At 37.7% G+C, this 27,969-nt stretch overlaps 2 protein-coding genes across 3 annotated transcripts in view; one reads left to right on the top strand and one right to left on the bottom strand.

The window, feature by feature from the left end:
- The window catches only part of LOC114140903 (uncharacterized), a 1,158,965-nt gene that overhangs the window by 921,791 nt on the left and 209,205 nt on the right, over nucleotides 1-27,969 (top strand).
- On the bottom strand, nucleotides 12-27,969 carry LOC114140926 (calcium-activated potassium channel subunit beta-4). 2 transcript variants are annotated; one of them, XM_028011269.1, is made up of 5 exons: nucleotides 27,700-27,969; nucleotides 26,239-26,458; nucleotides 20,897-21,067; nucleotides 4,667-4,794; nucleotides 12-672 (listed from the first exon to the last, which is right to left on the bottom strand). In XM_028011269.1, exons 2-5 carry the CDS (start codon nucleotides 26,401-26,403, stop codon nucleotides 348-350), a joined length of 789 nt encoding a protein of 262 aa, XP_027867070.1. In that variant the 5' UTR covers nucleotides 26,404-26,458; nucleotides 27,700-27,969; the 3' UTR covers nucleotides 12-347. The 2 variants fall into 2 exon arrangements, with proteins under 2 accessions (XP_027867070.1, XP_027867069.1); XM_028011268.1 differs by lacking the exon at nucleotides 27,700-27,969 and having other exon boundaries at nucleotides 26,239-26,825.

Raw genomic sequence — 27,969 nt, 5'->3', positions numbered from 1 at the left:
TAGTTTGTCTTCTTTCAAGTGTGCTAAGATATCTGCACTAGAAACTAGACCAAAATTATTTGGTAATTTTTTGTGGTTTTGTAATGTAAACGTGAGAAATAAAAGCTTTGATAGGAAATTCAGAAGACTTTCTGATTTAAGATGAAATGTGGGACGGCTGAGGTGGATTCAGCTCCTGCTGATCAGGCCGAATGAGAAAAGCTGCTAGAGTGTTTAAGGTGAACCCGACACACATCAGAGTGGATTTACCCTCATCTTCCTCCTGATGAAGATCACAGCAGACCTTCACCGCGGCGTCCAGTCGCCCATCAGCGGCTCCAGTTGAGAAACCAAGTTTTCTCTCTGGCCTAATGTTCCCGATCCCGTCGCCTCACCGGCACCGCAAACAGAGGAAGGGTCCTTGATGGCAACGACAGCTCGGGGTCAGAGTTAGTCGCCAGGAGGTCCCCGGGTTTGTTGCCGCGGCGATCAGAGGTGGTGATGGACAAGTCCTGGCAAACCTCATAGGAACATTTTCTCTTCTGCAGCGCCTCGGCTCTGACGGCCAGGGAGCGGGCGCAAACCGTCAGCAGCACAATGAGCGTGCCCAGAAGGAGAGACACCATTGGCCAGAGGACGCAGTGCAGCAGGACGCTGGTGTCATGGGAACGCTGCCACAGCACGTCGTCAGGCCTGCAAATCCAGAGATAAACAGAAATCAACCTGAGGATTATAATCAAATATATGAATATTTATAACAATAGAAGGCTAATGAGGAAGAAATGACAAAATTTAAGGCCTGTTTTTAAAAAAAAATCACTTTAAGACATTACAAGGCCTTAATTTTAGATAAATTTAAGACTTTTAAAGGATGTGCAGAAACCACACAGCATGTTGATTTGAAAGCAAAGATATTGAAAATTAAATACAGGACGCAAAGCATGAGTGGAAAATTAACGTATTTAAGGCCCACTTACATTTTTAACTGAATCTAAGACATTTTAAAGCCCTAATTTTATAGAAATTAGTTTATATAAAACTAATTTATATAAAAATTAAAAGCTAATTTAATTAAATTTTAATTTAACTAATTAATAATGTAACATTTAATAAAATTTTAAGGATGCCCTGCATTGATTTGGAAACAAAGAAATTGAAAATAAAATAGATTGATGCCACAAAGCGTCGTCAGACCTGGAAAATCAGAAATAAACAGAAATCAATTGGAGGATTTATGAGTTAGTAATTTTATTCTGACATATAGGAATATAAATATATATGCATAAAAATGGAAAACTATTGAGGAAGAATTGACCAAATTTAAGACCTGTGATTAACACTTTAACACTTAAGGCCGACTGAAATTTGTTTTAATGAATTTAAGACACTTTAAGGCCTTATTTTTAGATAGATGAAATTAAGACTCTTAAAGACTTTTTAAGGATGTGTGGAAACCATGCAGCATGTTGATTTGGAAGCAAAGAAATTGAAAATAAAACAATTATAAAAGAAACTCTTAAAGATTTTTGTTTCAGATAAACACAATACAGACACAAACAGTTTGTTTTGGTTTTCAACTAAAGCATTTCCTGTTCTACAACTGGTTTATTAAAAAAACAACAACTACTTAAAACCACCAGTTTAGTTGATTTTAAATTTTTAGATATCTGTAATCCTGAATGCCATTTTTGACATCCGATAAAAATTATACACCAACCGTTTTAAACTGGGTTTATAAAACACCATGTGGTGAAATTAATTGTAGGCCTGGCAGGACTTAGAAATACAGACACAAATGCGTTCACAGCATTCATTCACTGATTCATTGAGCTGCATCACTGCGATGGGAGCCATTTTGGCTCACAAAAGTATTCCCACCCACTCACACCGGTACCACTTTGCTTTGTTACAGAAAAAACTTTAATGCATTTTATTGGGATTTTATGTGCAAAGTAGCACATGGCTGTGGAAAATTAAACTGGTTCTACAGCTAAGATGTAGCTGTAGCACCAACACAGGTTTCCTACTTGAACTGAAGAATCTCTCAGGTAAATTTCAATATTTCTGAACTCAAGTTCCATTAAGCATCTTTTTTCAGAAACAAAACGAACCGTTGGTCCCGTGTTATTAAGCCCCAGAGGTCCAATCAGACATTTTAGTGAAAAAACTAATGAGCAGAGGTAAAGCTAATTTATATAATGGAGGCATATAATGCAGCAGCATGCTGCACCTCGATTGGTTACCCTGGTAATGAGCCGTGCTTCTGAGAAAAGGTCAGAAATATTAATAACGTTCTCATTTCACAGTAACTGGATTTAGTTTTTCTTCAGAACTATTGAAAAGATTTTAATCCCTGCAAAAATAATAAAAAGAACATGTTTAAACTTCCATGAAAGTCCAACTTTCCAGCTGCAGCAACATTTTAGTTTCTGTAACCAACATAGAAGCAACTATTAAACTAATAGCAACATTTATTATCAATTTGTTTTATCATTTCACATTTAATTAATGATCCAAAAAATCTGCGAAAGCCTGATTTATATTAAAATGAAAATTGATCAGATGTAATATTTACCAATTAGAAATAGAAAAATACTAGAAAGAAATCAAAAAGCTGTTACTGATGAATTTCAACGTTAGCATTTATAGTGATTAAATTAACAACTTCATTGTTGGATTAAATCCGATTTGGATCGTTTTCTTCTTCTGAGTTGGAGAAATCTTAACAATATTGGGAAATTATTTCTTAAGATTTCTAAATAGTAAAGATGTTCAAATTTAAGGTATAAATAGCAACATAGTGAATGGGACAAAGTGGAGGAAGTAAATGAGTATTAAACTTCTAAATAAGTGGAACCGGAAGTGCTTTTATTTTGATATTTCCAGCAGGAAGTGTCCCTGTAATTTAGCAGATAGCTTAGCAGTCGGTAGGATACATTTAATTTGTTCTGAAACGATCCAGTCATTTTGTTGGAAAGACATTCATGTAGACTTGAAGCTAACGCTAATATAAACAGATTGCTTTGAGTCGCTAACATCCCATAATAATCCACCAACATAACTGGCTAATAATCCAGCTCATTGTTTCACAGTAAAAGTTTTTAGCTCACACATCGGCTTCCTGTCATTCTTCATTAATCTGATAAAACCTGGGACTCGAGTCTCTGACCACGAGTCCAAGTCAAGTCTGAAGTTTTATCTTTGAGCCTGAAATGTGACACTAGTCCGAGTCTCAAACTCAAACAGTCGTCTGGGGAATTTTTAAATGAAATACTCTGTAAAAAGAGCAAAGAACTGGTTCAGAAAAATCACTTGTTGTGACGTTTTAGCTGCTGTTATATTTTAACATTCCTTCCAGAAACACATAAACCCAAAGCCCAGGTGTGTTTTCTTTTCAAATCTTTAAATAAAACGGCATGCAGTGCTCTAGTTTTCCGTCTAAATGACCGAAGAGCCAATGTGCAGCATCAACAAGCTCCCGCTGGGCCCTCATTTACGAAGCAGAGAGTCCTCATCCTGCTGCAGAGATAAAAATAAAAGCAGCTGAGGTCACAGGTAAGCAGCGGCTGAATAATAGGAGGATAAAGCTGACACACAACAAGCTCCTCAGTTTTTCTTTGTCTCATCAGTTTGTGGTCCCACGCTTAAAAAGGTTTTGTTAGACTGAACCCAGAAAAACAATCATATCCCTAGGTTTTGTTTAGGAGTTTCTGAATAGAGAGGCAGGAAAACAAATGCATGCTACAAATTTATTAGTAAAAAATTTAAACAAAACATGATGAAGAAATACACAGAATTTCTTGGTTGTGGTGAAATGTGAAAGTTTATCAATAAAAAGTTTTGGTGCATTTGTAGAAGAAGCAGACTCTGTTTTTCAAGAAGCGGATGCTCATAATTTTCTTAATTTTATGTAAAATCCTTCCTTGCATCATCGTCTCCATAATTAGTAAGAGTAGCAACAGGCCTGTCATGATAGCAAATTTTTCTGGACAATAAATTGTCCCAGAAGTTATCGCAATAAATGATAATAATGATGTTTTGAGACCATTTTTGTTTAATATAATGCAAGAACACATTCTCAAAGATTAATTAACTTTAAATGCTAATGAATATTTAACACTGGAACTGGAAGACATTTTAAATATCCAAAATAAATAAACACAACAAATAAAATGTAAACAAAGCTGTTCTTAAAAAATGGTCTAGTTGAGACCAAAACACCAAACTGAACTTTTATAATCCAGTTTTTAGTAGAAAGAGAAAAAAACAATAAATCATGCAACTGGAAGTTATTGAGTTTGTTTTAATTTATGATGCGGTTAATCTGGCGACAGTCCTAACAAAATAAAGTTACTAAACTAAAAGTAAAAATACTCCTAAAAGCACATTTTGTCCAAAAAGTTACTCAAGTAAATGTAACTAGTTACAGCCCAACTCTGGTGTTGAGATGTAATAACCAGGAAGTGGAGTTTTTTTTCCGCAGGGTCACAAATCCCAGCCAGTCATTTAGGAAGTGGATAAGCTTCTATCAGACGCAGCAGCTCCTGAAAGCCGGCCTGGCCGTCTGTAATCTCCTGAGGTAAAATTGATCTGTCAGCCAGGGAGCTTTCACCTCCTCACATGTCCTCCTGCTTCCAATTTGTCCGTCTCGCACCTGGAGACAGACGAGCGTGTGTTTGTGTCTCACCTCCTCTGCTGGTTGAAGAAGCAGGTGAAGGACTGGCTGCTGACCTCTTTGGTGAAGTAATCCTCCCACAGCAGAACGTTGTCTTTGTTCTTCTGGTTGTCCCTCTCACAGGGGGGGACGTAGGAGCACTGGGGACACAGACGTAACCTTTTAATAATAAAACACTAAATGAGATCAATTACATCTTAAACAGCTTTTTTTATGTGTTTTGCAGGCACATGGTGCCACTTTATACACTGCAAAAACACAAAATCGTACCAAGCATTTGGTTATTTCACTTATAACATAGAAAAAATGTTTTAAATGAAAATAATCTACCAATAGAACTAGTAGTTTTTCTGCAATTTTAAGGAATTATTGACTTAAAACAAGCCTGCTGAAATGTTTTTGGTAAGTGTACTAAGATATTTGCACTAAAAGTAGATCAGAATTACTTGGTAAGATTTTGTGTTTTTGCAGTGTAGCAAAATCAAGTAACTATGTTACCTTCTGTTGTTATAAAAACGCTATACAGCTGTGGAAAAAAATTAAGAGACAACTTAAAATGAACAGTTTCTCTGGTTTTACTTCTTATAGGTTTATGTTTGAGTAAAAGGAACATTGTTCTTTTATTCTATGAACTACTGACAACATGTCTCCGAAATTCCAAGAAAAAATGTTGCATTTATTTGCAGAAAATGAGAAATAGTTAAAATTACAAAAGAGATGCAGTGCCTTCAGACCTCAAATAATGCAAAGAAAACAAGACCAACAACATCAGTAGTCTACAGGCTACTTGTTAACAAGTTTAAGGTGCTGTATTGGTGTTAGCTAGTGATCTCTTGGCTAACATAACCTGCATCCAACCACATTACTGAACTCACTCTGTTAGTTTGGGGGGGAAACTGTGCTAAGTTCTTTGCGTTTTGCTGCATGATTCTAGCACACACCTGCGCAGGCCTCCAAAGCAGCAGCAGTTCTCCTTCGCTGACGCGCAGGTGTAAACCTAGTGTGAGCATCGTAGCGCTCACGTTGCGTTTAAAAGCGCCTTGGAAAAACAGGTTACGACGTGTTAACAACGGATTAAACAGTTTTAACTTCTGAAAACAGTGACAGAGGACACAGATATGGGAAGTGCGGAAGCCCCTACTGTATCAAATCGATATAGGAATAACAGAAAGATGGCCTCTCTAATGTAAAAACAACAAACAGCTTCCAGTCCAGGAGGGGCACGGCTAACTCTGTGGGCGGGCTCCCAATGCCCCCCAATGCCGCCGGCCCTGGCGGGGGAAAAGTTTCACCTCGAAGGCGGAGCGAGGTCCACCCAGGCATTTTGCACAGCTGAATGGTTGCCATGGAGATTAAAGGTATTCTCCAACACGCATGAAGGAATCAGGTTACATCATGTTATTATGATAAAGCTAAAAGCTAAAAAAAGAGTAAATTTTAAATGTACTGCTCCTTTAAATGAATAAACATGTACAGAACTGTTCATCTGACACCTCTCCTCACTGATTGCCCTGCAGGAGGCGCCGTAATGGGGTCAAAACAAAGTTGAAAAGCTGAATACTGATTGGCTCAGAGGCGTCTGTGGTTGTCTTTTACTGTGAGCCGCTGAACACAACTTTACTTTCTGCACATTTCATAGCAGGAGGCTGATTGTTGCCTGGTTGGAGGAACGAGAAGTTGCTCTGGTGATGGAGTGATTGGTATAGAGGAAGAGGAAGGTGGGGAGTTTCAATCACAGAAGGAGGTCAGTTTAGTCATTTTAAAGCTCAGGTTTTACTCTGTTGCTTCAGTCCATTCAAGTTTAGCATTTCAGTTAGGTTGAGGTTTGGACTTTGACTAGGCCAGAGGTCTACAACCTTTACAACTTAAAGAGCAATTTTTATTATCCAGCTAGTCAAATAAAACTCATTTAGAGCCAAAAATGTCTTCTGACTACTTATAATTTCAGAAAAAAATATATTATTAGAAATTTATTTTTAAAGATCCACCATTTTATTTCTGTTTTAAGGATTTAAAATAAAGATAAATTTGAGCAAAACGAGGGCGAATTTTTTCTGTAGGATAGAAAATACTTCTCACTTCAACGCTGGTAAGAATGTTAAATGGTTAATAGAGGAGCTATGTTGAGATGACTTCCTAAAGGTGGAGTTCCAGAAAGAGCAGGAGCTTCTTAAAGAGACAGAGACCCAATTTCAAAGCGTTAAATTACAAAGTAAAATTTCTTTTGGGTCATATTTGATCTACACAGCATCTTTATACTTGATTATGTTAGAAAATGTCTTTATATGCCTGGAAAACACATCAAACTGTCTCTTTAAATGTTTCCCATAGGTAAATATGCGGTTTCTCTCTGCAGAAATATGAACTTCAAACAGCACCTACCTGTTCTTTTTAATAGACAATGTGCTGCAGAAACTTGAACTTGTTTGTAAAATATTAAACTATTCCTGCAAGAAGAGCAGGTTAAGTGGCAACACTGGTTCAGCTTTAGGTTTATTAAACTCTACATTGTCTTTGAAAGCATCAGTGCTCTGAATATGAAGCCCCTGAAGTGACGGCGGCGCCTCAGAGAGGAATGTAAATGAGCTGCTGTTTTCACGCTGCCACTACATCCTGAAGGGAGTGTGAATCTGCAGCCGCTCTCCTCGTCGTGACGGCACACACACTCCACATCGATTTCATTTAGGCCGCTTATTGCAGGCAGGAGCGCGCTCGTCTGCGATTGTAACCTCGGCCCGTTGGCATGGCAACCGCAATCATCCGACAAGGCGGCCCGCCGCTGACGTCACGGGGCGAGGTGCGTGCCATTGGCCGGCCGAGGCCGCGGCGTTTGTGAAGCGACAATTACCTGAAGCGGGGAGAAGCAGGAGAAGCAGCGAGAGGAAAAAACGGAGCGACTGACACGTTTAACGCTGCGAAGCAGCAGGCAGGTCGTCACGTTTAAAGAGATTTTTCTGCCATCAGTTTATCTCCACATGTTCCCAGCTGGGCGAGCCTTGACTTATTTTAGTCACAGCAACAGGAGAAGTGAATGGATTTCAACTGTCTGAAAGTGATCGAAAAGCAGAACTGGAGAAGAAGAGTTTATTTAGAGGCATGTAAATCTAAAATCATCTAAACTCAGGTGTGTCATCAAATCAAAGTTTCAGTTTCCACAACAAAGCATTAAAACAAAAATCCTCTTTAATTTAAGGGTTTAGTCAGGGTGCATTCACACACAGCAGGAAAATGAAACATATCGACTTTTTAACTGCAGTTTTATTAGTTTTGAATGTTTATTATAGCTTAGCTTTATTTCGTTGTGACTTTTGTTAGTTTTAATGAATTTTTACAGTGTGTTTGCTAGTTTTTATTAGTCATTATTAGTACAATATTGTTTAGTTTTTATTAGTTTTTCTCACTTTGGTTAATTTGTAGGTCCAAAATTAAAAAGTCTGAATTGTGATTATGTACACATTAATTAGGTAATACTCAAAAATTGTGATCAATTATTCTTGATTGATCAACTCACTGACATTTCTTTCACAACTTTTGGTGTCACCATATTGCAGAATAACGTAAGGCTTAAAAAGACTAATAAATAGAATTAGCCTGTTGTTATCCAATACTGATAACTTGATATAAATATTATAAATATTTTGGATCGATCCGTCCTCATCTAATAAAAGCTGATTTATATGCAACAAAGTCTGGATAAACGTGATTCTACTTATTGTAAAAAAAACTTGGTTATTATAAAATTATGAATATTTTGTGTCAGTTTTAACTTTTTCAAATGCAAAAAAATTATGTCAGTAATAATTTTATCCTGATTAAAATGAAAATATCCACATCTTCATCTTCATCAAGCATTTTATGCCGATACAGGAGTAAATGTCTCATTTTTTATTCTCGCTGTCTAATATTAAACCAGTCCAGTATGAAATTAACTTTCCAAAGAACGTTTTTGACAACCTTTCTGTCCTCTGGCCATTTCCGTTCTGGTCCAAACAGTCTTAAATTAAAAATGATGAAACATTAATATGACAGCAGACACTGAAAACAATTAACTGTGAGCACAGCAGCATCCATCACATCCCATCAGGCTGATCAGATCAACCAAGGAGAGAAGCTCCATGATTTCATGATTGGACTGAAATTACAGAGACAGAAAGAAAACACAAAGTTCTCCTTCCAGCCTCCAAACCGGATATTAGGCCAAAACACAAGAGACTGAGCAGCAAAACATAAACAGAGACAGAAATGAGCCTGAATCAATTCAAAACGACAACAAAAGGAACAAAAACGTGATCAGGAGAAACAGAAATGCACCAACATGGAAAATGACAGCAAAACATAAAGAAACATGAAAAAATGTTCATTGAATTTACAAACCGGTTGACTGGATGGATACAACATTTAACATGTATAAAATGGAAAAATAACATTTCTAAATTACAAGATAAAGTAAGGAAGACTGTAAGTCTCTGTTAGTAGATACACATTATCATTATTTAATATGTTTTTAATTTGTTTATTTGTATTTGTTTCATTGTGTTTCTTACCATTTAATTTTACTTTTCTTTTAAATGATTCTATTTTGTTAAATGCTGTAATCTTTCCCTAAAATATAGAATTGTAATTTTGCTTTATTAACTTTTTCTTTTATTGGGATTATGGTATTGTGACCATATGTCTAGTAAAATTAGCTTCCTTGGGAACTAATAAAGATAAAATAATAAAAAAGAATTTACAAATCAGCCACAACAGAAATTAACCACAAAACATTTGAAAACAAAATAAATAGGATTATGAAGCCACCAAGAAGTAGTTAATGACTGAAGAAGAGCCACAAATGATGAGATTTTGTGTTTTTTCTGTAATCTGACAGCAGAGCAGAAAGTGCTGACGTTATGGAAGCGCAGCGTTTGTTTCTGTAATGAATTTAAACAGATAATCAGGATCTGTGAGAGGCTTTCTGTCTGACTCGACTAAATGGATTAACACGAAGCCACGTCTACCTGTCTGACAAACAGCCATGACTCAGCAGAAAAGCTCTGAGCATTTCTGCTGAGTCATGATAACTTCATGAAGGTAGAGACGTTAAATCCTCACGCCGACACAAACATCGCCTAATTAAAGACAGCCTGATTAAATCACAAGCTAAATCTGAAGTCGAGATGCACAAGTCATCCAAAAAATCCCAAATCAGACAACAAATCAAGTGCGGCGTAAATTAGAGGAGCAAGAAAAATCAGGATTTGATTAGATAGAAGAACTTTCCAAGCATTTTCAAAGTTTTTAAACTGTTCCACCGCCACAGTTTGGAGATAAAAACAAGACAAATCAACTAAAAAGAACATGTTTCAACTTATTATTTTATATAATTTAATACTGCTGTTAATATTTTTGTGACATTTTTGTTTTCAAATGTTTGAAATGAAATTGGGGAATTTAACAAAAAAATCCCCAATTTCAATAACTTTAATGTAATAAAATATATCAAATCTTTATTCCAAGTACAGAGATTGAATTGCTTCAATTGAATTGCTTCAATCACTGAGGCATTAAGAATAATAAATATTCAATACATAAAAAGAATCCAAACATATTGTGTTAAAATGAAGACCATTATTAGTCAAAATAAGTTCTTAAATATAAAATATATTCATTTTCTGGAATTTAGCAAATAGAAATAATTTTGGTAATTCTAGCTGACATAAAATAAAAAAAGATTAATCTGATTTAAATTCAGAGAGAGAGAAAATAATGTGTATTTTTATTAGATTGTATGTAAATATCTGCTTTCAACTGCAAATAACCTTTTCCAAAATTAGGCTTTTAATCAAACGTTAGATTGAACTTTATTACTAAACTCTGCAGTTTGAATATCAAGCACTTTCAAGGACTTCATACAAAACTTAAACATTTTCCAGATGTGGATAAAAATCTAAATGAAATCAAATTATTTTTAAGGATTCCAACCCAAAGATGAATAAATTCCTAATTTCAGTTTTTAAACAAGTAAACTGACCAAATGTGTGATTTATGTGCAAGAACAAGCAGAAACTTCATGAATTTACCCCCTCCTGGATTTGATTGTGTTTATTTTCTGCCTTTAAATTTCCCTTCGGGGACAAATAAACTTTTATTGAATTAGATTGAATTGGATTTCCTCACTGCAGATGAAACTCTCACCATAAAGTTCTGGATGATCCAGGAAACCGTTTCTCCAGCTGCAATGTTTCTGTAAGTAGTTTCTTTATTGAATTTCTGTCAGAGCAAAAAATACAATAAAAACAGTTTTTTTTTTGTTTTGCTTTTATAGTATCTATTTTTACTAAATAATTCCATATCTGAAAGATCAAAAACAACATCCAAACTTTTGGCCATAATATTTGGATAATATTATTTTCAGAAAACTTTAGAAATGTAATTAAACTTTAGCGGAATTTGTAACAAGAAAAAACAAACTTGTAGGAATATAAAGCTAGGAGGTAAATAATAAAGTACCTTGACAAAAACTAAGCAATTTTTTTATTTACTCATTTGCCAGTTTTGTCTTTGGCATTTAGGATTATTAATAAATTATTTAAGGAGAGAATAACTGAAAAAGTGTCTTAAATTAGCAAATATTATTATCTAATTTAATTGAAAGAAAATGAGCTCTCAAGGAAACAATCTTGTTCCTGACATATTATCAATTTGATAGATTATCAGCTACATTACAAGAATGCTGAAGACTTGAGACTCTTAATATGAATTATAATGTCTATTTGTGTGTGTGTGTGTGTGTGTGTGTGTGTGCGTGTGTGTGTGTGTGTGTGTGTGTGTGTGTGTGCAGCGTTGCCCTGTTGTTACCCACAAATCTCATCATTTACATTTATAACATAATTAAGTCATAAACGAGGAAATTACTGGAGCAGTAATTGGCTGAACGAGGCCGCCCACCTGCCCCTTCTCCTCTCTTCCTTCCTCCGTCTCTTTTCTGTCACATCATGTTCGTGTCGCCGTCTCATTATTGAGACGCCACATGAAGGATTTTAGGCCCAGAACTGGTGACATTTGCTCTTTAGATGACAGAAACTGAAGGAGGTTAGTCTCTAATCCATCCGATTCGCTGGAAGAAGGCCAGAGGTCTGCAGCTGCTTCCGTCTACAGACTCAATAAATCAACCAGGATTGATTTGATCAACATCTCAACGATTCCTAATTATCACACAAGGATTTTGGAAGCTAAAATATCATCCTCTACTTTGCCATCACTGCTTCAGACATACTCTAGCTTTGTTTAAATAAAAATCTAAAACCTAAACAGATTTAGTAAACAAAATGGCAGGAGTTATGTAAAATTTTACTGCGTTGTTATTTTAGTTCCCATGAAAATGTGATCCTGTCTGTTGGTTGTCAATTTGTTTCAGCTAAAATCACATGTTTTGCTTGTAAAATTGGGTATTTTCTTCTGGACTTTTAAAATTGTTTTGCTGAGTGAAATTTACACCTGATAGTCCAGTAGATTCGGTTCGATTGGGGATCAAAACTGCAACATTTTTTACATTTTCAGCTGCTGTGGTTCTCTTTCATACCAACCAAACCTTTAACAAACCAGTTCCCCTCCTCGCCTGTGGGGGCACTGCAACAAGAACCACTGAAGGAAATGGCATAAAAATCTCTGAAGACGACACTGAACGCAACTTTCGTCTTTGCAAAATGTAAACAAAAATGGAGCGGCGTCAGATTTTAACTGTTGTAGGATTTCTCTTTTGTCTTTTGTAAAAGACTACAAGCCATTTCTCCTGCTAAAGGCATTGCATTTGTTTTGGTTTTATTTACCCAGAATGCCCTGGGCTGGAGTCGATTCCTTATTTTGGAAAAGTCCATGGGTTCGTTTTTTTAGTCCAATTTCACACCTCACCAAACAAACCAAACTTTAAACGGACTGGAATTTATTAAAGTTTACTAGACAACTTAAATGTCCTTAGGCTGTCTATTTATGTGTCTAAAAATAGGGTAACAGTGGAGCTGCTTGAAAGCAAAATGGAAAAACATTTAGTTTGTTTTCATTATCACTTCAGCCGCTAAAAGCAGCAGGTTTCTAACCGTCCTAACACACCTTCGGATTTCCATTCAGAAGGAAGGAAATCAAGTTTGAACCACTGGAGGGACGGATGCAGCAGGAGCTATGTGCAACAAACAAAATCTCTTTGAGAAATGAGCTCTCATGTGGAGTAATCCTCATCACAGCCAACATCTGTGTGGAGGTTTTACAGATCACCGGTGGAGCCAAAGCAGCTTTAGTTGGATGGAAAGACTTTCAGGGAAGGATGTAGTACCTTTCAGAACAAGTGAAAAGCATTCTGGGAAAGCAACATTGTCTGAACAAACGTATAAACGCTGCTATGTTCGGGGGTAACGGAGGCTGCAGTGCAAAGAGTCGGGCTTTGATGAAAGTTATGTTTTATGATCAACCAGAGGAATGTTCTGAACTCCAACCAGAGTTCACAGACTAATCAGCTAATGACCTTCCAACACAGGGAAGTAATCTATTTCCTTTACTCACCCGCTGGTAAAGGTGACCTATTATACTTCCTTGAGCAGGTTAGCATAAGGTGATAAAAAAAAACAGGTTCATTATATTATTTGCATAAAATCATATTTAGATGAGATTTTAGTCAGCTCAGTTCTGCCTATTTTGGCCTCCTGTCACTTTAAACCCAAATAAGCAGCTGCTGGCCACGCCCCTCAACTCAACGTTTACACTAGGCAGGTGAAAATAGCTGCAAACAAATGTGCAATTATACAATCGTTGCATATTTAAAAAGAATTAGTAGTGCCTCCTGCACAACCATCTAGAATGCAGCAAGTGGATTCTGGATGTTAAGTCAACATCAACAAATCTGTCTTATCCAGCAGCCATTGTACAAGGCATACAGCAGTAAAACCAGCTGACCAAATATGAGGGAACTCTGCTTGGGTTGCTAGGTAACGGGTGGAGTGCTGGGGTTGCCAGGTAATGGCACAGTGTGACTCAACAATTGGAACGTATTTGAAACAGCTCATTTTCCAGACACCAAAAATTATTAACTTATTGCCAAAAACAGACTGGATGTTTTTTTGTTTTTTTTTATTAAGTGCTTGGACGGTTTCTAGAAGCAGTAGAAACCAAAACGAAAATATAAAAATGTAGAATGTCCCCTTTAAACATTTCTCAACCTGAAAGGAAACCTGGATTCACCTCCACCGCTCCGAGGGCAGCAAATGTTCTGATCACATCCATATAAACACACACACACCCCGACACACCCCCACACACCGACACCCTGAGCCATCTTTCCTTTATTGAGGTCAGGAGTTCATTTCATTTTTGTTCCTACAGAAATTATCTGTAGAAATAAGAACAGGAAAAGTCTAGAAGGATAATAAAAATGATGTGAGTTGTTCCTGAAGGTTTTGGACCTCATGAGGACGTTATTATGGCTCCACTGAAGGGCAGGGTCATCTCACTTTTAAGGCTCCGAGTCAGGTTTAATTAATCCTTTTTTAAAAACAAAAGCACTCTTAGCTCGGCATACATCCAGCTCCCCTTAAATAGAAAATGATGAAGTGCCGTTTTTCATCAGATAACCACGCAGACCTGTAGCTCTAATTAAAATGTGACAAAACCATCAAACCTGAGTGTGTGTTGATGCATTACCATGCAAATTAGAGCACTCTGATCAGCTGATTCACAAAGTGTGACTTTACTGTTTTTCATTTTGAGTTATGGGAGGGAAATGATGCACAGAAAAGCTGCAGCACTGAACCATTTTCTCCAACCAACCTGCAGGTAAGTTACCGTAACAACAGAATGAGTAATTTTGTCAGCTGATGCAGGATCAAGATTTTATTGAAAACAAACATCAAGGTGGCTCCACACCTTCACAGACACAAATATGTATAGATGACCTGAATTTATTTTAATTTTGTGGTCATAACATTGTTAAAATGAGTTATTAACTCATTGGGAAGTGGGAACTCAGAGCTGGGTTTGACGTCAGAATTTCAACATGGCGGCGTCCATAAACTCTTACAAACTTCATTTTAAGTTTTATTTTTCATAAGCAAAAACTTCTTTCAATTTGTTCAATTTAGAGTAACAGGCACTAAACACGTTTCCACTGTATTACGTTGATGAGAGGAGGGGCCATGTTAAAACAGGAAGTTGGCCTTTCAAGTCATACCTTTGGTAGTGGGACTTGGAAATCCAATTTGTATGGCATTCCAGTTTATTTTTCCAACTGGAAAATCAGAATTCCCCAGTTCTGAGTACAACTGGAACGCAACATCAGACTTTGAGTTATATTTTGAGTTTTTCAACTCCAGTTGAAAGAGAAAAAATAAACAAATCTCAAAGGTTAAAGATGGCTGTATTTACAATGTGTCTACAATAAGCACTTTTTTGTCAAATATGTTGAAAAAAATCATTGAAAACATGAATGAGAAAAGCAGTTTTGGGAATTAAATGTTGAAAGTGAAGATGAGAACTCAATTCAAAAGGTTTAGATGGTGAACTATGAACATGAATCAATTCATTGTAACCAAACTGAACTGAGTTTTAAAAACTAGTTCATGTTTAGGATATGTAGTGATCCATCTTCTGGGTTTGTTTCTTGAACATCTTTGCTTCACATACACAGACTGTGAGCTGACGTAGATCTTAATGTCATGTCAGTCATTTAGTCTGCGGGCGGCTCCATTAACTAACCGCCCCCTATAGACACAACACCAATTAACTGGGAGAAAACCTCTCTTCATCAGGCTCTCAGTCAGCCGGTTTACATCCACAAAGTCCATTTCAGACGAGTCTGCAATTAATGCTGCCCGTGTGTCTGCTGGTGAAAGGTCACAGAGCTCAGGAGGACTTAAAGGTAAATGAAATGTTCTTTATTTTCTCTGTTTATTTGCTGTCAGTCAGCTCTAGCAGCTAGAAATCACAAATACATCAACAGTTGCACAGATAGCAGAGCTGTAGTTCACTGAGTTTACAGTCACTTCTGATGCTGAAAGGCTCAAACTTCATGCTTTAATTTATCTACAATTAATATTACAACTTCAGTCTGATCACTCATTAGCTGTATCACTGGACCTGCAGCTGGTTGACTGCTAATGATCCACATCAAACATCAAACTGCAGCATAATTACTAAGTTAATACAAGGCTGGGCGATAATGTTGAAAAACGCATCACAATATAATCGCTTCATATCAGTCCCTATCGATAAGTATTGATTAGTTTTTTGTTTTAAATATCTGACATACAGCCAAATTGAAGATGTGACCATTTCTGTTTTATCTACAGTTTTCACTTCACATTTTTTTATTTTTAAGCAGTTATGAGGAACAGTTGTGAAACCTTAAACTGCTGCTGCGCAGTTACTCAACAGGTTGTTGCTAGGCAACCAAAGAATGAGAGAGTTAGTTGAGCGGCTACGAACGGTTGAGCAGCTAAAGCCTTTCCTTGGCTGTCTAGTCCTGGATTGGAGTGAATATCATCGGACGTGTTATCTATTGATATTGATCATGTATCTATCTCAATAAATATCGTTATTGATTTATTGTCTAGCCCTAAATTAATGTTTAATATAATTTTACTTTAAAACGTTACACTTTAAAATAAAGTAAACCTGACAGCAAACTGACGATTCAAATAAATGAAGGCAATGATACGTCACCATGGTATCAAGAGATGGATTATCCTGACTCCAACATTAATTCCTGATGTGATTTTGGACGTTATTAGAGCCAAAAAAGTTCAGATTTTTTTCAGACTTGTGGAGTTTCTTATTTTTCACACCCTGATGTGAAACAAGGAGAGTTTATTTTAATACTAAACATCTCTAGGAGTGATCCGGTAACTGGGAATTAACTGAGGAGTTCTGGGGTCCTGTTATCGGGACCCCAAAATAAGTTACAAACCTGATAGCACATTGCTAAGTACGGGGGAGAATCTATGATGCTGCGGGATTGTTTCTCTTCCAGAAAGTCTGGGAACCTCATCAGAGAGTTCAGCATCAGAAACTCTCTGGAAAACTGAACATCGCTGCAGTTTTCAGCAGGATAATGATCCAAAATGTACAATTTTGTTATTGGTCAAAAACAAAAAAATAATTCACTTTATTCCTTATACAGTAAATCTGAGCAACTTTTCAGAAACACATGAGTCATTTAGGCCATTTTTTTTTAACTTTTCTTTTAAATGTGAAAATAACGACAGTAAAATGTCAATGCAGCGTATTGAACAGTTTCCTGATGATTACTTTTTCATTCTTTATAATTATTCTGCATTCAATCATGGCCTAGCGGTTGTTTGTGTTCTTGTTTGCCTTCCTGTGTGATTGGTTGAGGATAAACAGAGTTTAATCCCTGAGGTTAACCTGGCGGTGATGATGATGATGATGTAAGGAGTGGGCGGAGCCTCCGAGGTTTCCTTTCTCCCTCTAGGGAGATTAAAGGATTCCTGAATGAAGCGTGACTCGCCCTCCCTCTCTCTCCTCGTCTCCACATTATCGGTCGCCATGGCGACGGAGCACCATAGCCGATGCGAGATCTCTGCCCTCTATATTTACTCTGTTGCCGTGGTGACGGCCCGGCCATGTGGCGAGGTTGGAGGGGGGTAAACTTCTGGGTTAATGTAGTGCCGTTTTATTATTTTGGCTTGAATCTCACAGATGGTGAAGACACCTGAACGTCCCAGCTGTGCTGCATTCACTGATCTCTGGAAATAACACCTCAGACTCCAGCTTAACATATTAAATGATAATCTCTACTTCACTGAATAAGACATGTAAAAGGGCCGCTGTTTTCTTTCCATCTAACATCCGACAGAGGTGGGAGCTGACCTGAAGTGTTAAAAAACAAAATATTTTTAAACTTGACAGTCCTCAGGCAGGCTGCAGCTTTTAATTAATGCTAATTGCTGGCAATGTCCCCAACATGTGCCAAGAAAAACAATTTTAAAATCTTACTGCATGAACCAGGCAAACTCTGACCCAAACTACCTGAATGTTACAACTAAAATTTTTGGTCTGTCTGTACAAACTGTATTTTGTGTTTCCTGTTCTGAGAGAAGTGATGAAGTGTGTCTCATAAAGCAGCTGCTGTGTCTCCTCTGAGCTGGGAACAGAGCTGGACAGAAGGTTAATGGGATGAGGGAGGATTGTTTTTACTTTTTGGACCCGTTATTTGAACAACTTACATAGAATAAGTGGAAGACGATGGATTTTACAGATGTATTTTTCACTTAGATGTGATGTTTCTGACCTGAACGAGTCTACAGCTGCAAGCCACAAATTTTTTCTCGACAGTCTGAACGGACAAATCTGATCTTTCCACCTCCCAAAAAATCTGATTTGAACTAAATCGGATATCTGATTTTTATTCAAAGCGTCTTCAGTCTGAACGGTCATGTCGCATTTTATCCAACATACAACGTTGGTGAGAGACATGCATCATAATTCATAATAATTCTGCTCCAGAAAAAGACACACGATTATTCTGAAACTATGAAAGCAGTTTGTGTCAATGACATCACAATCCCACCACTCTTGGTTCTGACTTCACATCCAACAGACTTCTCTGCTGACGTTTCAGGCAATGCTCCACAAACAGCCGTTGCTAATAGTTTATCAGGTCTTGTTACAGTCTAGCGACGATCCTGTTGGCTCCCATTGTTGAATAAACTTATCCATAAACAGCTCAAGTCTTTATTACTTCTGTAACGAGAGCGCTGAAGTGTGCCATCCACGTTCTTCTTCTGCGCTTTAAAGTTGTAAACACATAGAAGTTTGATAGCAGTCGCGTTTAACCATACTTCCCCAACGTCTGGTGTCCAAGCTAATAAACCTTGGGCTCCCATCAGCCACCTGCAGTTGGATCCTGGACTTCCTAACAGGTCGCTCCCAGAGGGTCAGACTGGGCCCCCACACCTCCACTGCTCTGAGCCTGAACACCGGATCGCCACACGGTTGCGTGCTCAGCCCACTTCTCTACACCCTCTACACTCATGACTGTGTCTCCAAGCACCTCAGCAACAAGATCATAAAGTTTGCAGATGACACGACTGTTGTTGGTCTCATCTCAGGCGGGAAGGGGGAGCTGGAGTACAGGGATGAGGTGAAGCGGCTGTCAGAGTGGTGCAAAGTCAGTAACCTGCTCCTCAACACCTCCAAAACAAAGGAGCTGGTGATCGACTTCAGGAAGAACAAAACGGACATCCAGCCTCTCACCATCAGTGGGACCTGTGTGGAGAGGGTCTCAGTGTTCAGGTTTCTGGGCATGGAGTTGAAGGACAAGCTAACCTGGAGCACCAACACCAAGGAGCTGTTGAAGAAGGCACAGCAGAGACTGTACTTTCTGAGAATACTCAAGAAGAACCGTCTCCCCTCAGACCTGCTGCAGCCCTTCTATCACTGCTCCATAGAAAGTGTGCTCACGTACAGTCTGTGTGTCTGGTACGGCAGCAGCACATCCGTGGACAAGAAGGCGCTCCAGAGGGTTGTTAGGGCAGCAGAGAGAACCATAGGCTGCCCCCTCCCCACTATGGAACAGATTTACGCTTCCAGGCTCCACAAGAAAGTTTTGGACATTTTAAATGACTCTTCACACCCTGGCCATGGTCTCTTCCAGCTGCTGCCATCAGGCAAGAGATACAGAGCAATAAAAACCAGGACAAATTGCCTAAAAAACAGTTTTTACCCGATGGGAATCATGGCACTAAATTCAAAGGCGTAAGAACTTCTGCTCTTGACACCACTTTGTTAAAAATGTAAATTCTGTTGCGACACCTCCAGGCACTGCAACCATCTTCTGATGTCTATTTATTTCTCATTTTGTACTATTTATTTCTTTATCTTTTTTATGTATGTATGTATATGTATATTGTATATTACGTATATACACATAACCTGCATTTTAACTCGAGTCGAGCAAATCTCAATCTCGTTGTAATCTGTTGATGATAATGACAAATAAATCTTATCTTATCTCTTATCTTAATTAGTAAAATGAAGGACTGAACAACAGAAATGTTATTTTAGTCATTGCTAAGTCGTAGCCTTAGCAACAACCATCTCCACAGAAGAATTGTAGTTTTTCCTGATAGACTGTGGTAACTTTAATGTGACATCTGCTGTTCTGATCCCTGATCACGAAGGCTCAGCTCAGATTTTGAAGCCCTGAACAAACTGAGAAGTTCACTGGAAAACCTGACGTGACGCTTCTGACATCAGCTGCTTCTTAATGATGACGAGGGTTTTTAAACGTCTCGTGTGTCTCTGAAGTCCTGAACAGAAATAGATTTAGACGGCTGCAATCCAAAAACCGAGCCGGCAAACACTCCTGGCTGGATGGAAAATAACAGCATCACTGCAGCTGTGCCTCCATTTTTATCTTCATCTTTCACATCATCCTCAGTCGCGTCTTTTTACATTTAATCTCTACTAATTCAGAACTGCGTACCTTTACAACAGGTGCTGTTGTATGAATTACTGTATCAGTTTCCGCTCATCTAAACGCTTTCTAACCAGTTTAAGTCAACCCCACGGTTTGTAAAGGCCAAACTTCCTTATTTTAGTGCAGATTCAGAATAAAAACAGACAAAGTGAGATTTTAAGAGACAAGCTGTTGGCTGCAAACTCCACTAATAAACTTCACTGAAAAAGTAAAAGATTTCTATATATCAATGACATCGACATGTAGATATTAGCAGATTATAGGGTGATTTCCCTCCTCAGGCCAATTTGCAGGTTGGTGTGAAACATAAATACACAAATAAATTGTAATAAAACCACTACTGATACAAAATGATACAAATTTGAATATTCATGTTAACATCTCCTCCCTTCTCTCTGCCCATTTCCTGTCTGGTAACTGTCAAAGGTTTCTAGTACCAAAAAACCCCCCTAAAAATAAAAGACATCAGAGATGAGAAAAATCTACTTGAGAACTTTTTTTAAACTGTATCAGAGTGGATAAAACTCAAACAAAAACCTGAGAAGTTTGTTAATTAAAAAACAATGGAATCACAAAGTGAAAGAAGAAGCCATGATTACAAAAGATTAGTTACCCAGCCTCTCTTATTCAGGATTGATCCAGCTGATGAAAACTAAACTTTCCCCTAACAGCTTCAACAAAGGCCATTCATGCTTGCTGATAGTAAAGTTGTGTTAGCCAGAGAGGTCGATGCCACTCTAATATTTGCTGGATCTCAGAGAACCAGTGGTGTTTACCTTTGGATTGAGGACCAGCTGCTGTTCGTCGAAGTGCAGCAGCGCCACAGAGTTGGACTCGGAGTTGTTGACAAAGATCTGCAGGCAGGGATACAGAGACGTTCCCTTACAGTCGGCTCCGCACGTAAAAACACACTCAAACATCTCCCCAGGACGCAGCACAGACACCACCTGCAAAACAAGATGGATGATCAGCAGAAGCACCAATCATTTACCGTTTACACCAAAATCAAAATGAATATGTTTAGTTCTGGGAAATCACTTTGTATGTTCAAGGAAAGGAAGCTTTAATTAATGCCTTGAAATATCTGAACGTTTCAGAGAAGTACACTGTAACATTCTGGGTGTGTGAAATAAACAAATATAATGCTGTCTTATCATATCTAGTGCAACATCTGAGACACATGCAAGTGTCTTTTGTCACTGCTGACATTTACCACTGGACTGCAGCAATTAACCTTCTTTAGTGTTTATCTACCAATCAATACAGGACAGTTTGTAACAGGACCAACACCAAACCCAACGACATTTTACAAAGAAGAATCACATTCTGTCATGGAAACCAGAAAAGACAAGAAAAGTAGAAATTAGCAATTAGAAGTTTGTCCAAAAGATGAGAGAGGAGTGGCCTCTGCTACAGGAGTGATGACCTCTCATTAGTGGTCTGAAACGACGAGACGGATGAACAAACAACACACGGAGACGACGCCATCAATCTAATCTGCTTCTATAAAAGTCAGACGGTCTTCACTCAACGGGCCAAAGAGCTGCAGTAAACTCAAGTTTTCTGATTTATGTTTTATTATGTCACAGATTCACTAATGGCAAATTGGAAGAGCGCTCTACTGCATGACCAGAACCTGCACAATTCAGGGAAAAACCCTCCAAATGATGCATGAACATCAGTCCAAGATGATGCAATAAGCTAACAGCCGAATAAATCATCTGAATAAATTCATCATCCACAGCACACAGCATAAAGTGCAGACGTTGGAAGCCTGTAATTCATTTCCTGCATATATTCCCAAAGGCTCTGAAATGCCACAGCCTAAAGAGCCGGACAAATCCACTTTTCATCGACAACCGAAAAGATTAAAATGACTAAATCAAAAACAAAACATCTGTCTGAGGCTGATTGTTTGACTATTTAAAAAAAAATACATTTAATTGTCAACACTAAAGGTCATGTTGGTCTCCTGATACTGAACTGACCTCTTACAAATACAAGACTTTACATTTATTAGTGGCCAGCGACAGAAGCTCCTTAGAATAGGCAAAATAAAATCCATCAAAATAAAACCATGGTGTTGCTTCTGCAGATGAAAAATGGGTTAGATCCTCTAACAACATTAGACTTTTGATTATCACTCACTGATATAAAGACTTTGCTGCTTTTTTACAGCCAAGTCTGGCTTCTTAAAAACCTAAGTCTAAGCCAAAGTTTGAGACTTTACAGCTTAGGTCGACCCAAAGTCTTCAGTCTTTAGAACATGCATCTAAATCAACTCTTGAGTCTAATCCAAAACTTAAAGTCTTTTGAGCCCAAGGTCAATTCAAGCCTGGTCTTTAAGATTGGTAGATCTCCATCCTAGTCCTTGAGTTATAGTTCACGACCTACATTACATCTTAAGTCTTTAGTGGATGAGTTTGAGTAAAACAAAAAGTCTTTGAAGGCCAAATCCAAGTCAAGTATGAAAACATTGATTTTATGACTTGAGTCCAAGTCTGGAAATCAAGTCGCCATCTTTAACATAAAGTAGTGGTGAGAAAACACAGACAAGTGTGTTCACAGCCATGGTTCTAAATCTTCATTACAAGGAAAAAACTGAATTGTTTTCTTCCACAAAAATACTAATCCTGATGTTCAACATGGTCCGTTGTGTTAAGCAGCTTGTGAAATATTTCTCTGTTTTCAGTCAGGGAACCAAAGCACTTTACCGAAAAGAGTCTGCCTCCATTAATCAGGTTGTTTGACTTACTGCTGCCAAAACGGATGGCTGCACCGAGAACTGAGCTCTCCAATCATATGGAAACATCAGGCAGCAAACACTTAAGTATACTTTTGGCTTTTGTCCAATTTGTGAACACATGATACTTCAAAGTATAATCTTCCACAAACGTGATGAAGATTAAAAGAGCCAGTAACCACTGTAAACACAGCGTGTAGCAATTACTGTTTCTATGGAAACCAATAGAGGAATAAATCAAGACAATAAAATGTTCATGGAATTAAAGCAAAACTGTAAAAAGATGACAGAAACAAGACAGCTATATACTTTCTAATACAATGTATTGTTGTCATTATTATACATCTGGATTGCAAGTCTGTAGACCACAAAGCTGCATCCACACAGCAGGAAAATGCGACGTAAATCCAAATCCCCCCCATTTCATATTTGTCATTTTCAGTGGCCGTCTGATCTTTCACCACAAAAAAAAAAATCTGATTTGTGCCACTTTTATCTGTGGTATTAAATTTAATATGTATCCAATAGTTTTCAAAACATCTGCAGCCTGAATGATCATGTCTCATTTTATCCAACTTTTACGTCATTGATGTCAGTCAAGCGTAATAATTTGTCACCAGAAGAGGCCAGACGCGGTAAATTCGGACATAAACAATGTTTGAAGCAAGTCTTTGTCTTCTTATGATTTTGGGACGATACTGTTGGCTCCCATTTCTCAACAACCTTAAAATCGATCCATAAACCGTGGCGTGGCGTCCATTATTAGAGCTGGAAACAATGAGCTGCTGCATGATGTCAACGTTTGGGGATGTAAAAGGTTTTCAAAGAAGTTTGTATAATTAAATATGATCGAAATCAGACAAAAGTTTTTGTCAGATTTCAGCAAAAAATTGGAATTGAGCATCAACACCTGATGTGTGAACATAGCCAAAGTTATGCAAGTATAGATTTCCAATGCAGGATTTTAAAAAAGTGTAAACACCCAATGCCAGTTGTCACAGTCTTAAACAAAACTTGATTTTGAGAATATTGTATTTTCTTATCCAGCACTTTAATTAGAGCAGGGTTCACTCAGCAGCTGGTGTAACACTTTCTCCTCAAACAACAAAATGAGATGAAGTTTATTTATGTAGAAAAAATAGATAAACTTCAGTAGTTTCACTAACACTCGTTTTTTTCTGACACATAGCCAGAATCTGCAGTCCTAAAAAAAACCCAGAAACTGCAGATCTGGTTCTAAATGGTGTAATTATCTGAGACTGTTTTAAACAGACTTAGTTTATAGAGCACTTCTGTAGCAATTGGATTGCAGGATGACTACATTTCTGTAGAGTCAATGATTCAGTTCAGTCAAGGCGTCTCCAGATGATTATACTTCAATATAATATTTACTGTAACTGGGCGTAAAACTCCCTGTGAATGGACAGTAATATAATAAATTAAACTGATTTAAGCTGAATTTGATACAAAGCCTATTAATTTATCATTAAACTAATTGGACTAAAATTAATGAATGTAATTAAACTGTGCAGTCAGTGAGGCTGTGATGCACCAAGCTTCCCTGGATGATGAGTGACAGCTCAGCGTTATAGATCCTGTCAGATCAGATCAATCATGTTCCACTGATCACCTTCACTTTGCATCAACTTGATCAACACTGAGCAACATCTGATCACTACAGCCTTCTTCACTGTTTAAGGAATTAACTGGTCATTACAAACAGGTTGGAATCTAACCAGTATCACACATATTGGTCATATTAAAGCTGCTGTTTGTAACTTTTATTATATATATATATATATATATATATATATATATATATATATATATTTGTTGAATCTGTCACGATGTTGTGACAGTTTGGAATGAGACGATCTGTGAAGACCCACCCAGTGCTAAATAAAAACAACCAATCACATCCTCCGTTTAGCATCCCCTTGATCCCTGTTGTGAATGCTAAGGCTACTTAGCATAGCCATTGATGACGGCGGATAAATTGTTTTCCAGTAACAATAAGTTGTTTCTGCCATTAGAACATTTAGCTGCAAGTACAGGAGGTTGATTGACAGCGCTCAGATCTGCCTCCTGGCTCTGATTGGTTGTTTTTGGTGTTTCTTCAGATGGCAATAGCAGCTCAGGGAGAAGGTGAAGGCGATTTCACAGATTATCTCTCATATTAAACTGTCATGACTTGGCGACAGTTTTAACAAATATGTAAAAACTTTTTTTTTTAAAGTTACATACTGCAGCTTTATTGAACACTGGGTAAGCAAAATAAAGCCTCCAGTAAAATGCATCAGTAATTTTTCAGCAGACATAAATGCAGTCATAATATAATTCCTGTCTTTGTGTTGATATGAATAATTCTGCAGCTGCAGGTTATTTTGCTAGTTAAGTTCAGTTTTAATCAAGTTTTGTGACCCAACTTTAAGAGTTTTATTTTTCAGTTTTTCACTAATTTAAGTACAAATTATTGTATTTAAACCTGAAATGTTTCACTTTGTTAGCACACTTAGACTTTATTAGGTACACCTCAAGGTCTGTGGACAAGGTGAAGCCGATTGTCTGAAATTCAAACCGAACATCAGAACAAATGAAGTTTAAGTGACTGAATGTGATGTATTTCTGGTACCAGATGGACTGGACGGACTGTTTCAGAAATGTCCCATCTGCTGGGATTTTCACAAACAACCACATCTGACCCTGCTGGTGTCAGAGAGCAGAGGAGAATAACCCACTTCCAGCAAACTAAATGGAATATCAGCTGTGAATGCACAGCATGTTAAAACTCACAAAGCTGGTAGATAAAACTGGAAACATCAGTTACAATCCAAAAAGGACCAATACAATTTGTAAAATATGTGACTGGCAAAAACATAACTGTGAACATAAATAATAAAAAATGGAAATGACTGCCAATAAAAACTGTGTGGTGCAGTTCTTAATCATTCATGGCTTTCCTTGCTACTTCTGGGCACCAACATATGAAGTTATCCCCAAAGTAAACCACAATAAAACACATTTATTTTTACTGTTTTATGGATTATCGACCAAGCTTCAGAGTCTGCATCTACAACAACGTAAAATTAATGCAAATAGATGCATGCTGCACCGTTAAGGGCTCCCAAACATAATTAACACACTAAATCAAACTCATACTGGGCCAGATGACTAAAAAAAGTAGCAAATATATTTTCTTTCAAAGTGCATTTTGGAATCTACCTAAAAAGTTTATTCAAAACTAAAACTGTATTAATAACATAAATAACCTGCAGCGCGATTAATCGCTTTAACCGGTATAATTTCAGCTCGGTGCGGGTTCGGTCCGCGGTTCTGACCCCACCGGAGCGCAGCGCAGCTCGCCGCCGGGCTCACCGTGCAGTTGGCCGGCTTGCTCTGCAGGCTCTGCAGCGTCGGACTGAGCCAGCAGAAGCCCAGGATGAAGAGGCTGAGGATCCCGCAGGCGATCAGGAACAAACCCAGCCGGATGCTCTTGTCCTCAGCCTCGGAGTATTCGTACGACACCCGGATCTTCGCCATGGCAGCCCCGCGGAGACCTCCGCCGGCATGGAGAGGAGGAAGCGGGGATGGGTGGCTGAAAAGCGGAGGGAAGGAGGAAGATGAGGAAGAGAAGCGGCTGCTGCTCACAGCCTGAGTTTAATCAGCGGCTGCTTTCAGACTCTGAGTCCGTTTTATTTACTCTCCCTCCATCCTTCACCCCCTCACCATCTCTCCAATTTCTGTTGCATCTATTTACTGAGATTTCCATAATCTGCCCTCCTCCCATCCCCGTCCTCTCTCTCCGGCTCACTTTCACTCTGTTTGCTTCAAAAACATCACAAAACGCTCCGACAACAACCTACAAAAAATTTTTACTTTTATATTTTCTCCAACTTACAACTTTAACATTTGTTCAACAAAATCTTAATTCACTGGATGCTTCTTTGTAAAATTTTAGGTCACCTATTACAATTAGTGTATGAAGGAAATACAAAAAAATATTAGGTTTTAATAAAGATTTCACTCATTTATCAAGGACAGAAATAAGTGCTTTTAAGCTGAAAGAGTCTGGTGGTTTGGGGGAACTTCCTGTTCGCCATATTGGAGGACAAACAATAGATTAATATTTTTTCTTCCACGTCTGAGGACATTTTTAACACAGGATATTGACACAGTCTACATATCTGATAACATATATACTAAGTTCAGACCAAAACCATTGGTAGATTTTGGTTTAAAGTGATAACATAAAAGCAATATGAATGTTTCGGAGCAACAAAGCCAGAGCCACAACTTTAATCTGATAAAGAATCAGTTGGAAAAGTTAATAAAGATGTGTGTATACATCATTATATAGGGTAAAAATAATTTTTCACCTCATTTATTTGAGGTAAAAACCAAATAAATTGCTCACCCCCCCAAAATTAAAACTTCTTTTGTGCTGTATTATCTTATGAGTGATGAGTTAATTCCTGTTACAGAAAATAAATATTTTAAAATCTTTTATTTTTATTACATTCATATTAACAACGCAGAAGGACTTTTGTATTATATTATATTATATATACTTAAATCACAAAATACGCTGTTTAAAGTCCAACAAGTACTTAATTTACGTTCGGCTGTTATTGTGAAGTTGTATTAGTTCACTTAGCTAACATGAGACTACAGAACAGACGCTGATGTAAAAGTATGTAGGACCGAAACTGACATAATTTAAATAAATAAACAGACATTTAGCTACAACGTTGAAAGCCAAAACTGGTAACAAGTCAAACTATCAAACCTGAACATCCTGAACACAACAAACAAACATCCGGGGAAAAGCTAACTTACTTAGCATTAGCAGTTAGCTGCTGGAGGCTCAGCTGTAGTTCCCTCTGTTTGTAGTGAAAACCGAAGCATCTTCAAAACGTCTTTCTGGTCCCGATAAAAGTCCAAACCGGCTGTTTTTAATATTTGTTGCCGAAATATGACCCGCCTGCTAAGCTTTCTCTACTTCTGCTTCTGCGCTAACGCCTCTCGGTAGGTGCGTTTGATGGACTATTAAAAAACCGGAATTTTTATTAGCGTGTTTAATTTATAGTGTTTTACTTTTCATTTTAA

The sequence above is a fragment of the Xiphophorus couchianus genome, chromosome 24 (genome assembly GCF_001444195.1).
Source record: "Xiphophorus couchianus chromosome 24, X_couchianus-1.0, whole genome shotgun sequence".
NCBI classification, from domain to species: Eukaryota; Metazoa; Chordata; class Actinopteri; order Cyprinodontiformes; family Poeciliidae; genus Xiphophorus; species Xiphophorus couchianus.
The sequence above is the reverse complement of the archived record's forward strand: the minus strand, read 5'-3'. Positions and strand labels throughout refer to the sequence as shown.

Excerpts from the sequence above, each read along its gene's own strand:
- LOC114140926 (XM_028011269.1), bottom strand. The coding sequence starts at position 26,403 with ATGGCGAAGATCCGGGTGTCGTACGAATACTCCGAGGCTGAGGACAAG. Across the intron at positions 21,068-26,238 it reads GCAAGCCGGCCAACTGCACG|GTGGTGTCTGTGCTGCGTCC; the intron begins GTGAGCCCGGCG and ends CTTGTTTTGCAG. Across the intron at positions 673-4,666 it reads TTCTTCAACCAGCAGAGGAG|GCCTGACGACGTGCTGTGGC; the intron begins GTGAGACACAAA and ends CTGGATTTGCAG.